The sequence below is a fragment of the Canis lupus genome, chromosome 8, assembly GCF_011100685.1.
Source record: "Canis lupus familiaris isolate Mischka breed German Shepherd chromosome 8, alternate assembly UU_Cfam_GSD_1.0, whole genome shotgun sequence".
NCBI classification, from domain to species: Eukaryota; Metazoa; Chordata; class Mammalia; order Carnivora; family Canidae; genus Canis; species Canis lupus.
Window position 1 is genome coordinate 27,348,020 of NC_049229.1, and position 15,225 is coordinate 27,363,244.

Consider the following 15,225-nt stretch of genomic DNA (forward strand, 5'->3'; position numbering starts at 1 on the left):
ATCTTATGCATTTGCATGCAATTGTAAATGGGATTGACTCCTTAATTTCTCTTTCTTCAGTCTCATTGTTAGTGTATAGAAATGCCACTGATTTCTGGGCATTGATTTTGTATCCTGCCACACTGCCGAATTGCTGTATGAGTTCTAGCAATTTTGGGGCGGGGTCTTTTGGGTTTTCTATGTAGAGTATCATGTCATCTGCAAAGAGGGAGAGTTTGACTTCTTCTTTGCTAATTTGAATGCCTTTTATTTCTTTTTGTTGCCTGATTGCTGAGGCGAGCACTTCTAGTACTATGTTGAATAGCAGTGGTGAGAGTGGACATCCCTGTCATGTTCCTGATCTTAGGGGAAAGGCTCCCAGTGTTTCCCCATTGAGAATGATATTTGCTGTGGGCTTTTCATAGATGGCTTTTACGATGCTGAGCAATGTTCCCTCTATCCTACACTCTGAAGAGTTTTGATCAGGAACAGATGTTATTACTCAGCCATTAGAAACGACAAATACCACCATTTGCTTTGACATGGATGGAACTGGAGGGTATTATGCTGAGTGAAATAAGTCAATCAGAGAAGGACAAACATATAGTCTCATTCATTGGGGAATATAAAAATTAGTGAAAGGGAATAAAGGGGAAAGGAGAGAAAATGAGTGAAAATATCAGTGAGAGTGACAAAACATGAGAGACACCTAACTCTGGGAAATGAACAAGGGGTAGTGGAAAGGGAAGTGGGCAGTGGGTTGGGGTGACTGGGTGATGGGCACTGAAGGGGGCACTTGGTGGGATGAGCACTGGGTGTTATGCTATATGTTGGCAAATTGAAGTCCAATTTAAAAAAAAAAACTTTAAAAAAAGACCTTTAACTTTTGCCTTCCCTGTCTATATTTTGAATAAGTTGCTATAGGATTGCAATGCCTAGGTAGGTTATGGTAGGTGGTATTTATTATACCCACCGTGACTAGGATGGACACCCTGACAAAGCTCTGTATGTGATAATTGGGAGAAAATGTAGGAATCAGGGGAAAGGAGTAGGGCAGGGAACAAGGACAAAAGATAGGAATAACATGAGCAATAGTGAGCAGCTACTTTAGTCACCAGGTGGCATTTTAAAATGGTACTTACTTTGAATAGGCTTCCATAAAAATGTGAGTAAACAGAAAAATCTGTCTTTGAAATCTTACCTCTTAAAGCCATTTTTATCCACTGTCTACACATCTGAGGCCCAAATTTCCCTCACTGTCCATCATAACCCCTTATCTGAGAGTATTCTGTCTCATGTGGTAGCCTCTGCAGCTTATACCATTCCCCAAGACCCTGACCCTTGCTGTCCATGGTTGATTGACCAGGCAGTCCTTTCCATAATCTACTCAGATTTTTAAAAAAGATTTTATTTATTTATTCATCACACACACACACACACACACACACACACACACAGAGGCAGATGGAGAAGCAGGCTCCATGCAGGGAGCCTGACGTGGGACTCAATCCCAGGTCTCCAGGATCAGGCCCTGGGCTGAAGGCAGCGCTAAACTGCTGAGCCACCCGGGCTGCCCTCTAATCAGATTTATTTTTTTAAAGATTTTATTTATTTATTCATGATAGACAGAGAGAGAGAGAGAGAGGCAGAGACATAGGCAGAGGGAGAAGCAGGCTCCATGCACCGGGAGCCCAACGTGGGATTCGATCCCGGGTCTCCAGGATCGTGCCCTGGGTCAAAGGCAGGCGCTAAACCGCTGCACCACCCAGGGATCCCTCTAATCAGATTTTTAAAGAATTTGGAATTGTGACTTGGAAGTAATTGTTGAACTGTATTTGGCATTTGAACAGGATAGTGACAACAGGAAAGCACTACTGATGCCATCCCCACTACCAAACAGGTGCAGAGCAAGAAGCAAAAATGAGACCAGGTGACAAGAGATAGATAGGGATAAAGATGGAGACTGAGTGGCAGGGAGAGCACCAAAGGTCTTTGATTTGATACCTCATGAAGTCTTTCTGTATTTTCTACCTTTTGGTTCCATGAAACAAATATGATTTCTTATAGTAAATCCCCTTTTACTTTAGCTGTCACAAGTTTCTGTTTCTTTGAATCCTATTCTCCCTAGGGTACCAGGAGAGTACCAGCATTTGTAGAGATGGGTAAAGTGTGTTTTCTACTTCAGGAAAAAGAAATACTTTTGTGCTAACAAGTGAAGAACTAGAACAGGGTGCACTGTTTATCCTGCTCTCCTACTGACCTTTATATCTTGCTTTAGGACTGTCATTTGTGTATAGAGGGGGGATCAATTTCCTCAACAACTTCTCTTGGACCCTACGGACCCCCCTCCCCTTTGCTTCCTTTTGGCTTTTACCTCTTCTGCCAAGTGCCTCCATCTCCCTCATGTTTTCCCATTTCCTAGGTCTCCAAGGAAATAGGAAAAATATCTGATTCTGCCAAACTTCACATAATAGACCATAGGCACATGGATAGGCTGCCATACATTAAATGCCTACTACCACATTTAGTAAATTTCTATTTTATAGACAGGAAAATTTTATTTGGAAATAATTGCAAATTTAAAGGTTGCAAGAATATTACAAATACTTGCATACCCTTCCCCTATTTTAAAAAAGATTTTATTTATCCATTTATTTATTTGTGAAAGAGGAGGAGCAAAGGGAGAGGGGAAGTGGGCAGGGGCACCCACTGAATGCAGAGTCCAACTTGGGGCTCAATCCCACAATCCTGAGATCACAGCCTAAGCTAAAATTAAGAGTTGGATGCTCAGCTGACTGAGCCACCCAGGCACCCCTCCCTATTTTTTTTTCAAACATTTGGTTTCATTGCTTCATTAGTCTCTTTGTGTCTTGCTCTCTAAAGGCAATGTAAGGCTGACATAAAAGCTTTGAGGGACACCTAGGTGGCTCAGTGGTTGAACATCTGCCTTTGGCTCAGGTTGTGATCCCGGGGTACTGGGATTGAGTTCTGCATTGGGCTCCCCACAGGGAGCCTGCTTCTCCCTCTATGCCTCTGCCTCTACCTCTCATGAATAAATAAAATCTTTAAAAAATATATTAAAAAATTATAAGCTTTGAAAATAAACTAGTCTTGAGCAATGGCTCTAGTTTGGCCACCATTTCTATTTTACATTTCAGTATTCAACATAGTGACAATGTATTTTCAGGCTTTTATGTCTATACTTGTATATATCTCATCACTCACGAACAGCTTAACTAAGACAGTCTGAGTCACTCATAAAGATGGCAAAGTGAGACAACGCCATCTCTGAGGCACCCAAAAACCCAAGTAGGGCCTTGCCTGAGGTTGAGTCAGCATTCTAGAAGTAAATTATGAACCGCTGCAGAGTACAGGGATCCCAAACTGGCTGGTGTGAAAGTCATCAACTCTGTAACAGAAATGGGTCCCAATGCTCTAAATCACATACAAATCACTTGGGAATCTTCTTAAAATGCAGAATATGATTAATTAGGTCTGGGGTGGATGCTGAGATTCTGCATTTGTAGAATGTGTTTAGTGCAGTGTTTTGATGCTTTTAACTCTAGAGACCAAACATAAACATACTGACACTGTTTATAAAAATTCAGGATACATAGAAAACAAGAGCCATGTTTGCAAAATTCTTTTTTTTTTTTTTTTTTTTTTAATTTTTTATTTATTTATGATAGGCACACAGTGAGAGAGAGAGAGAGGCAGAGACACAGGCAGAGGGAGAAGCAGGCCCCATGCACCGGGAGCCTGACGTGGGATTCGATCCCGGGTCTCCAGGATCGCGCCCTGGGCCAAAGGCAGGCGCCAAACCGCTGCGCCACCCAGGGATCCCCGTAAAAGCGCAAAATTCTTTATTTACATTTTAAGCTCACATTAAAACCTTTAAGATAGAATGGCTAAGATAAAATAGACAAAGTCAATATCAACACATACACATTATTTTTATCTCAAAAGAATCCTATTGATGGCTTTTGATGAACTCTGGGTTTTTCACAAAACCAGTGTTCCTTTAAATCATGGTGTGAAAATGTCTTCCCATAAGAATAAAGTTAACTTAAATCCTTCAAAAAAGCTGAGAAATAAAAGGCTAACTTTTATTAAACAGCTATCCATATGCCATAAAAGTTTTCTATTTTAAAATTTTGAAATATTCAAATAGGTCCAAATATGATAAATAAATTTTAAATATGGAATGCTTTGGTTATTAAGCTTTGACTTGGCTTTTGGCATTCCTTGATATTATTCCAATGAACCATTACAGGTAATCCATTCAAAACAAGACTTAATACTATCAATTCTCTTTTCCTTCACTCAGAAAAAAAAAAAAAAATCACAAAAATAAATTCATTCCCACATGTTAAAGTCCACCATAAAGTGGACTTTTTATTCATTATTTAAAAAAATGTTCTTAATAACTGACCTGGGTATTGATATATTACTGAAACACTAGACCTGTAAGAGCTCCTTTTATATCTTGAAAGCTTATGATTCTGTGATCTATTTATGTAAAATATGCTCAAGATTAAATGCATAAGCAATGTATTCGAAGCTTCTGGGAAGGATTCACATTTAAAATAGTTTTAAATCCAGGTTTTTAAAGAGTTTTAGAAAAATAAATAAAATACTGTGATTGATTCTACCCCCCCCACACACACACTTTTCTCTCCTCACAATTTGAGCTTAAGAGTTTAGGCTTCTAAAAAGCAGAAAGAAGCAAAATAAAACAATGTAGGTTTTGTTATCCACATTTTCCTTGTCTTAGTGTAACATATTATCACAAAGGCAAACTTGACTCTTTCCTTGAAATGAATATCCCATCTTTTCAGATTAATTTAAACTCTTAAGAAATTCAAAGGAAGTTTAACCAGTGCTTTTTTTTTTTTAATTTTTATTCATTTATGATAGTCACAGAGAGAGAGAGAGAGAGAGAGAGAGGCAGAGACACAGGCAGAGGGAGAAGCAGGCTCCATGCACCGGGAGCCCGACGTGGGATTCGATCCCGGGTCTCCAGGATCGCGCCCTGGGCCAAAGGCAGGCGCCAAACCGCTGCGCCACCCAGGGATCCCTAACCAGTGCTTTTAATAAACAAGTAGCTAAATGCCTGTAAAAGATAACTTGTGATTTTAAAGAGTGCTATTATAAAGTCTGAAAGCAAAACCTAAACATTTAAGTTCAAATTTAATCTTTTAAAAGATCTTTTGAAAGCTGTAAATGCTATTATAAATTGCCAGTTAAATTCCCACTCTAGGCTACAAAAATAAACTGCAGAAACGTATAAATTTAAGGTAACTATTTCTCATGTTGATCTTTTTTCCTTTTATAAGTGCAGTAAACAAAGAAATTAAGCACCCAGATGTTGATTCAATTAGCTTTCATTTGAGCAGCATTTTGATTTTGGATAAAGGGATTCTAAATGTAGTCTAAAACTTTCCAGAAAATCATATTTACATTCATTATACAGTATTTTATATACACATAAATACAGATTTATGAGAAATTAACCTACTTTTCATAATGTAAAAAATTAAAAATACAACATGTGATCACATGCTAAAGCCAGTTATTTGAGAAATAATGTTTGGTGTTCAGTTTTGATAGCAATAACCTTGAGTAACTTGAAGCATATCACATGAATACACCACAGATGCATAGTTTATTTATGACCTTAGTAACTTAGGTCTATCCACAGTTTTAAGTGAAAAAGATTCTTTTAAAGTCAATGCCATACAAGTAGTTGCGTTTACTGGTAATGTTTCCACTGGGAAGAAAGATTAGTGAAGACATGATAGCAGATGTTAAATGTTTTGAAGGATAATTATGGGGAAGGATTAAAGTTAATTATTTTTCCAGGGGGAAATCAGGGCTTTCTGAAAATAAGAGCTGTCCAGACCTGAAAAGATTTGCTTCATGAGTGTGAATTCTGGTCCCAGAAATGGCCATGCCTTGTCAGAGCTCTTGTAGTGAGCACTTCTGTGTTGCCCCTAACTTGTCAGGTGGGACCAATGGATGGTTAGGCCATGAGGACCCCTAAAGTTGCTTGATGCAAATTATTTTGTTGAGATTTTTTAATATCACATGACTTTTTAGGCAGTTTGCTTGAATCTTTTGTTCCTGCCCATAAAGCAGTGTATGATTTTGCTGTTACCTGTCTTGTAAATCGATGGGCTTAGCCTTCTAGGAATACATCAGAGTGAATTTTTCTTACCTAATTGCTGTCTCACAAAAACAAATAGGTGACTATAATGAGCTTTGTTAGTATCCTAAACATAAGTCTTCCACCAACGGCTGGCTGGCTGAAGTAGGCTAAGAAGCAAAGATTTGACTTGGGGGAAAATAAAAGTTACCCATCCTCAAAAGGTTGACTGCTACTCTATAAAGTTCCAGTCTTGAGAACTGAATGGAAAATCCTATTTCACACTCTTTTACCTCAGAAGGCATGCCAGTGCTTATTGCAGAAAGAAATTCTTATCAGATTTGAAGTGTTAGAAGAATAGGAAGCATGGAAATTTTAGCCTATGTTAAATAAGCAAATAACAACTCTTCCATAAATTCGGTTAACTCTAAAATCAAGGCTTTTCAGAAGAGTAAATTCACTAAAAATGTGAAAATAAAAATTATAGCTCTAAATATAAGACAAATAAGGTCACATGGTTTATGCATTTCAAATTCTTAAAGAGGCCCCTACAGTGTTTCAAGAAGACCATTCAAAGTATTGTTCCCTGAGTTCTTGGAGCAACCTTGCATGTGAGTTCATGAACTCCAAGACTTGAGAGAGAAACCCACATCATTTGCTTATCTCTCTCCTAAGAGTAGCTGTTTACTCCAAATCCAAAGTGATTTGTTCAGTGCTTTCTCTATAGTTCAAATGCTTTAAGAATGTGGCTTTATCCATTTTTTTAGAAGATAAGCTCTCAAAGTGAAACTTCTAAGGAAAAATATGTTAAAAGAAAGTACAGTTTTAATATTAGTTAACAGTGCAGTTGAATAAATCAGTTTTACATCTATAATACATCAAGAGTGGTAATACTGTCATAGGTGTTAGAAGGTAGAGTACTATGGACTCTGGCTTTTCTGACTTCTGTGGTTATTAAGCCCAGAGGTCTGTTACCAAATAACCCAAATTATTAGAAACAGAATGACTTTTCCATATTTGAATATGTAAGAAGACATACATGTGGTTTTAAATAAAGATCAAAAGAATAATCAGATCTCAAAATATGTGGAATTTAGAGATTCATACATGAATTTTTTTTTTTTTTTTTTTTTTTTTTTTACAAAACTCATTCACAACTGGGGTTGTAAGATTCTTGCGTTGTGTTCATATATCTACCTTTTTGGTAGCTATTAGAATATTTTTTAAAAATTCAACACTTGGGAATAATTTAGTCTCTTTAGAAAAACTAATTACAATGAATGGAGACTCCTGTTCTGTTCCTGGCAGCTTTAGGTTGAGCTAGACTTTAAACCATTAAAGGTTTAAAAAAAAATGGTCGAGAGAACCTACTGAAACGTTCCATCCATTTCAGTAAAGTGCACAAATATGAGTGTATCCTTTGGCTTGGCTATGACCTCAAGGGAGGTATAGACGTCAGTGGTGCTGGTGCCAGATTCCTGACTATATTACTGAGGCTGGCAATCTTCTCTTCCAGGAGGTAATTTTTCTTCTCTGCTGTTTTTTGTCGCTGTTCAGTCATTTCCAGAGCTTTCAACAACTGGGCATTTTCAACATACAAATCCTTCACCACTGCATCTGCTTTAGTGTTCTTGCAGAGCTAGAAATAGAACCAGAAACATCTTGACTCCATTTCTGTAATTAAGTTTAAGGTCTGACATTAGGACAGCTGTTCATAAAGGCAAATGACTTCTATCCATTATATTCTTTTATTTTACAACACGGGTTTAACACCAGACCTGGCATCGGAGATACAAGTAGAGCAAATCCGCTTATTCCAGGCTGTTTCTTTGCATAATGTTTGTAGAAGCCACTAAGAAAAAGAACAGATTGATATTTGAAGGCTCAAAACTGAAAGTCTTTTTTCACCTAAATAATTAGGCGTTACTTTCTCATTGTTCTAAAAAATAGCAAAATACTTCTTTTAGCTTCTGAGGTATAGGGTGTGAACTTTAATTCTGTTCTTAACAGATGTTTGAGCTTCCCATTTTGATTATTTTCAAATTTGGTCCATGAATTACATACAACAAAGAGGTAAGATTTGGGCAGTTACTTTTCCTTAACTCTTCCTCTTTTGCATAGCAGAGCTTGTCTAGAAGATCTATCTTAATTTTTAGGGTTTGAGAAGATGGTCTAATTTGGGGTGGGAAAATATGTCAGCAGCCTTGGGATTGGTTTCTGATGGTTCCTATTAATGTATTCCAATCCCCCTTCCTTCATCACACCTTCTTTTACACCCAGTTTTAACCAGGGCCTCTAAAGGTTATAAAGGTTTAAGGGAATACAGAACATCAGAAGCTTAGCTAATTTATTAGCATTTCAAAAGGCAATGATAAAGATGGTAACACTGAAGCCCAGGACCTAGATGACTGGCAAGTGTAACATAAAAACCTACTCTACTGAACTGTTCCAAGACAATGTTGCATCATGCCCTCTCTCCTTTCCTTCCTTTTAAAAAACACTTCGATGGCTGTTCATCACCTACAGAATGAAATTCAAACTCCATAGTTCAGCATGCACCTAAGGTTCCCTACTGCCCATTCCTCCCTGTTGCTCTAGATTCTTCTGCTTCTCTGAGGCCAGTATGAACTATTAAGGCCAAAACGTTTGTTGATGTCCACACCTCATATGTTGTCATAACCATGTGATGTTCCCATAGCCTAGAGTGTCCTCCTCACATTTCTTCACTTGTTCAAATCTTACTCAGCATCAGTACTTGGTTTAAGAGGCCTTCAGGAAGCTTGCTTTAAAGCCCTGAGTTGGAGGAAGTATTTCTTCTCTATGTCCCCCTCTGCCGAAGTGGACTCCATTTTCTTTATTTTTGAAACTACCCCCTTGCCGAATATTCGATACCTTGTAAGTGAACTGCATTCCCCATGGGCTGGATTTTGTGTTCTTCTCTGTTGTATCCCTAGTGCTCAGAACAGGACTTGGCACATAGTAGCTATGGTTTGAAAAAGGAGTGATTAAAGGATTGAATCAATGCTTATTGTCTACGACTTTCCTTTCTTTCCATTTTGTGATTAAAACATTGAACAAAGGAAAGTTCTCTCTCCCTCTGCATTAAGACCTTCTCATGAGGTTATTCTTCTTCAGTTTTATGTATCTAGAAAATCGGGTTGGATAATTTCTGCCCTGACCCCTCAGTTCTTAATCTTAGTTTCCAAAGCATTAGAAGACATTCCTATAAAGTGGTCCCTTTTTTTTGCATGTCATCAGTGGTCACACAAGTGCTTTCTAAACATGGGCCACCCCTGCCACCAGCAGGTGAGAAGGATCAGTCCAGGTTAGTGGTCCTGGAATTCAGGGTCCCTATTTTAATTCAGAGCACAGCCTTTTGGGGTATGGTTATAGCCATAAGGTGCTTTTTGAGGGTGTCATAGCTGTTGTAGACAAGAAAGCTAAAGTTCCATTTATGATCCTCCAATTTTTTACCAACATAACATTCTACTTAAATAAACAGAAAATTTTCCTGTCTTGGGCAAATAAAAAAAAAATCTACAAAAAATTACATCTAAGCTACTGACCTTTGTTAGGAATTAATGCGTTGGGTCTGTGTGGGTCTCTGTTAGCAAATGTATGTTCTTTAAATTGCAGACAAACCTGCCTTAAAAGAGCTTTGGAAAAATAACACAGCATCCAGAATCCATCCTTTTGAAGTGGTAGGGGGACAGTGAATCCTAAATTCTGCTGTACATTCATAGTAGAATTTGCCTTTATTTGACAAGAGTGACCGAGCTAATGGCAACAAGGGAATGGAAAACTGGCACTAAGAGTGGAGTATGAGGTGGGTGGGCAGAGGTGACCTGGGAGGCTCACTTGTTCTTTGAGCTGATTCACTTTCTCCTGAAGAAGCCTCTTCACCAGTTTCAACTTCTGTTCAACTTCCATCATTCGTTCTTCCATGACAGTCACTAGTTGTTCCTGGTTTCCCTGAAGGGAAGAAAAAAGAAGTGTATTATCATTTGGAATTCATGCCACACTGAAAAGAAAATGCTAGTAATTTCTTTTTTCCTTACAAGGTGCCTAAGAGAAAGGGCAGTCAACGTTTGCCTTTGTAACTGGAAGGGTAGATTTCTGGTGAAATGGGGGTTCTGAACACCGCATGAGTTACACCTTAGAAAAGAAGCCCTATCAGAGAAAGAGTCAAAGATTAAAAAAAAAAATCTTACCTGTGTTACCATCTTCCCCTGAGATAAAGCAAAATTCTTAAAACCCATAATTTAGTACCTGTGTGCACTTTTAGTAAAACAGGTATCCAGAGAAAATTAAAATATGGTTAGCAACCTTCCATCTATGATTTGGGCTTTTGTAATATTGTGGAGTCTCTCAAGAACCAAACACAACTGAGTTTATTCAGGATCACTTAACCTTTCCAGTCAGCTTGTAATCTGCATGTCCATTGCTCCCATGTGAAATGGCTGATGACTGTGAGGGTATTAGTGTTCCTTTCTTCATAACAATCAGCCTCTTCCTGCCAGTGCCTCGAGTCATCTGTTTCCCAATCTGACTTGTCAGTGTGGAGCAAACATCTGGATTGGAGGATGGGTTTATCATAATGGATTTAAAATTAAGAATCCTCTCCCCACACACAACTCCTAGATAAAACAGTAGGGCAGAAGAAGAGGCCTGGCTGCTCTTCCCCTCCTCACACAACAGCAATAGATTAAGGACTTCTGTGGGGTTTGGAGAGCCAAAAGACCCAGAGGGAGATTTAGAGCACAACGAACTGCCCCTTCTGGCAGGCCATTAAAATGTCCACCTTTCAGATTTATAAGGTTCTTCAAATGTTTAAGCAAAACTCAGGTGTTAATGGCTGATGGTATAACTCCTTCTAAAAGCATGCAGAATGACTAAACATGGATTGAAAGCCAACATTTGTTTGGATAAAGTAACAGCATTTGTTCAAATATAAACAACTAAACTATGTGACTAATTTGAAGACAAAAACTGTAGTAGGTAAAAATCTAACACAGAAAGTAAACTTCAAGAAATCAGGCCTTGAGAACATCTAGCTTTAAAAAAATACTATATTTTAAAAGATATAATAGCTTTTTAAAGTTCAAACATAAATAGAAGTGTCTGATTTCTACTTGCCTGAAATAAACAAAACAAAGCAAAACAAAAAACCCATAACATAATTTGAAGAACATGGAATGTAGCAAAAGAGGAAAGAGGAAAAACAGAGGCAGTCATATATTTAAAATTTATTTTATTGTTTTGTCAAAATTTTCCTTTTTCCTGTCAAAAAAGCATTATACATCTTTTACAAAACAGTATAAATAACCCGAATTTTCTTCAAATTCCATATATAAAAGTAGTATCTCTTGTTAAAAATAGTTACAGCATATGGAATGAGAAAATATATAGAATACATCCTTTCAAGAATCTCAAGTCCACACTCTTTAAATGGTATAAATAAAATAATTCAAAACAAGCTGAAATTCGTGAATTTGATTCACAAAATCTGTCATTTCTACATTAATAAATAAGAGACATAATACTGTGAAGGCTTAATAATAGTAATAATTAATAATAATAATAATTTAAAAGAGCACTTGATTCCAAAACAGTTTCCAGCTTATGTCTCTGTGTTTGTGTGTGGGTGTGTGGGTGTGTGCATTTGAGTATCTGCCATGGTTAGAAATGTCATCAATAGCAGCCCAGTTTTCACAGGTGCCCAATCCTTCTGTAGGAATCTGCATGCACTGCTCGCGGCTCCGGTAGCAAGGCCTAGAGAAAGAAGGCAAGTGGTACACTTCACCCTGATGTCAAGATTATGTTTTGGGAGGAGTCTAAATTCACACATTGATAATGCAAACAGTTTTTAAAAGCACACACATTAACACTACATACGCAAGCAAAGCAACACAAAGGCAGAAGAAATCACATCACTCCACACACAGAAGTAACGTGCAGATTCTAATAGTCTGTCATCTTAAAATTAGCGTCAAGTCAGTTACCAGAACTAGGAGACTCTCACAACAGTGGCAGTCTAGTTAGAGCAGTAAGTAGTCTACTCTGCCACCTGGCTGGATAATTTTATTTTTTATTTTTATTAGCACAAAATCTAAACCGTTTGTCTATCTAATCCTGAAGTAATTGGAATAAAAGGATATTATTTTTAAAATTGGTGGGTGGGGTGGAAGCACAGGCTTTGAAAACTGTGTGTAAAAAAAGAAAAGAAAAGAAAAGAAAAGAAAAGAAAAGAAAAGAAAAGAAAAGAAAAGAAAAGAAAAGAAAAGAAAAGAAAACTGTGTGTATGAGAAAACAATGGATAAAACCTTGGCCTAATCATTTGGTTTCAAATGTCTGTTAAAGACTGAGGTCAAAGTTTTATGACTCAGTTCTGTAATAAATCGTTGAAGCATCTGTTCAACACCCCAGTAAGCACAATTTTACTGTTTGGAAACTGAGGTAAATAGAGGAAGCTTCCAAAAACGTGAATTCTTAAAGCACAAAAGACAAAAATAATTTTAAGGTTTTGTTTGAAAGAACAGGTGACAGAAGCATGTCATGACAAAGCATAGATATGTACTACTAGAAGAGGAAGACAGAACTGCTCCAACGTATCATTAGAGTGCTAATCTGACTTCGCAAAGCCACTTTGAGACATTTACAGAAAAGGAGGTAGGGAAAGTCCTTATTAAAAGTCAACTGAGAAACAACAGAAGAAAAGCATCCAAACCAGAAAGAATTTAGGGAAAAAAAAAAAAAAAAACTTAGTTTGTATATTTTATTCCTAGTTGAATAAACAAATTGGGCAAGCAAAAATGGTTAAGAGACTTCTGAAAAAGCTTGACTATGAACGAAGCACTTAAGAGAACTATTTGAAAACCCAGGTTATATCAGATTGTGTCTGTGGTGAGCGAGGATAATACTAATTCAAAGGAAAGGGGAAAAGATGTTTACTTTCTTAAAGAGAGGTTTTCAAACTTGATCATTTTTAAAAACTAGGTTATATGAAATACATCACCTAATGGCAATGACTGCACACCCTATTAGTTGTTTAAAGGCCCCGTTGTGAATTCTATGGAACTCAGCAAGTTGTGCCCCTCTAGTACAGGAAAACCCAGGTTGCTTTGTTAATAATGCCTGTCCTAGAGTTGCACTTGAATTCTGTAATATTTTTGGCATCGGACAAATGTTAAGTCAAAAGATCTTAGGTCAGTTGTACACTATGCTCAAGTGATCCTGATACTTCTTCAATGATGAATGTGCAAAGGAGGCCCCGAACGCTTCATTACCCAGCTTACAAGCTGAGAGCTCGAGTGCATCACTACAGAGAAACAAAAGCAAAACCCCCAAATAACACTGCAGTTCCGCAGACGGGTAATACAGCTAAGGTGGAGCTCTCTGACAGAGATTTAGAGTCTTTATCCCTACCTTTGAACTGGTACAACTTTCCAATAAACAGGTAAAATTAGGTGACCTGAGTTAACCGTTAGGGAAAAAGAGCCTCGTACCTGCGGGGTGTTGGTTTCGGAGGTCCTGTTTTCAAGTTCCTCCTGCAGGCACTGGTTTATCCTCTCTGCCTGCAGCAGCTGTTGTTGAAGCTGCAGAAACTGCTCCCTGGGCACCGTGGGACAGGCTTGCTGCTGGCGCAGCTGGAGATCCCAAGCGTGAGGGGACGGGCTAAGCATCGCAGTGGACCTCAGGTGCTGCATCTGGAGGCAGAGGCGAAGCCCTGGTCAGCTGAGGTGCTTTCCAGCACAGAGCGACTCTTAAAAGTGTCAAGCACAGTGAATGAAGCTGATGAATTAATGAATGACTTCTCAGACCCACTGATTACTTGAAAACAGGACTGTACATGACTTGAGTAAGAAGTAAATAATTGGGAAGAGTCACTTTCCTTAGGAGATAATATAATTAATGAAAAAGCAGGCCTTCTTAAAGGTTTTTAAGGTTTTAGACTTAAAAAAATTATACTTCTTCACTCTTTAGGGACTATAAGGGTATGAGTAGACAATATACATGTGTCTGAATTCTTCTTCATTGTCTCCTTACACTAGAACGTTCCATTATGCCTCTTTATTTTTTAAGATTTTATTTATTTATTTGACCCAGAAAGAATGAGCGAGCACAAGCAGGGGATGCAGCAGAGGGACAGGGAGCAGCAGACTCTCTGCTGAAAACAAGGAGCCCGAGGTGGGGCTCAATCCTAGGACCCCAGGATCATGACCTGAGTCGAAGGCAGATGCTTAATTGATGGAGCCACCCAGGTGCCCAGGTGCCCCAATTATGCCTCTTTAAACAAAAACACAGACAGGGTTGGAGTAGGCAAAGGGGAGAAAGTGGTTATGTGTTAGGGTTTTGCCACTTTACTTACCATTCATAAAGCTTCTTAAAAGCAAATGTTCAAGGACTACATATTTTCCAGGATAGCAAATTTTTCAAAGAATCTCATATCTGAAATTATTGTAACCTAGTTTAGTTTAACAATGTTAAACTCTTCAACAGCACTAGAAGATAAGAAATCCTGGGACACAGGGTGATATCCTAGAACCCCAGGGAACTGAAGTACATGGAATAGAAGTATTTGTTCATGACAATGAGGAAATGATATGCGTATCACATGCCAAAGTTGGAGAGAGGAAAGAGGAAGAGGAGAAGGCACTGCATTTGGCCAGTGAAGCATGCCACTCCACATTTGTCGACACATTCAGCAGACAGAGGACTCAACAGAAGGCATGCAATGAACATGACCAAGTACCAGATTCAAGAGGAAGCACCTCTAGGCTTGTGGGAAGGGAAAAAGGCCCTATAAGACACAATTATAATTAAACGCTGTCATGAAGCTTCAGAGCCACTATCCATTTCCTTAAATCTAAATTTCTGAGGTGGGAGGTTACAATCCATTTTGAAATTTTCGAGTTGTAGATTTAGAAACCCACCATTTTCAGGAATAAAAAATAGGGAGAATGATGATCCCATGATTTTATATCAGCAGGATGATTTTCTTCATCTACGTTTTTAAATACTAAGGAAAACCCTGAATAAATGTAAATGGAGACCTATTCCATAGTTAAAAGCAAAATGAAAGTGAATACTGGCTCTTAAGT

The 15,225-nt window shown here is 38.1% G+C and overlaps 1 protein-coding gene and 1 long non-coding RNA gene across 17 annotated transcripts in view; one reads left to right on the top strand and one right to left on the bottom strand.

The window, feature by feature from the left end:
- The window catches only part of LOC111097030, a 43,993-nt gene that overhangs the window by 24,733 nt on the left and 4,035 nt on the right, over positions 1–15,225 (top strand). The window lies entirely within an intron of this gene.
- NIN (ninein) overlaps positions 3,833–15,225 on the bottom strand; it is a 98,439-nt gene continuing 87,046 nt past the window's right edge. For 4 of the 16 annotated variants that reach the window (XM_038544678.1, XM_038544679.1, XM_038544680.1 and 1 more), the window contains 3 exons: positions 13,630–13,830; positions 9,983–10,096; positions 3,833–7,763 (listed from right to left, as the gene is read on the bottom strand). In XM_038544678.1, the coding sequence (XP_038400606.1) occupies positions 7,554–7,763; positions 9,983–10,096; positions 13,630–13,830 (525 nt within the window). In that variant the 3' untranslated portion in view covers positions 3,833–7,553. The other 12 variants (XM_038544689.1, XM_038544688.1, XM_038544690.1 and 9 more) reach the window with 8 other exon arrangements.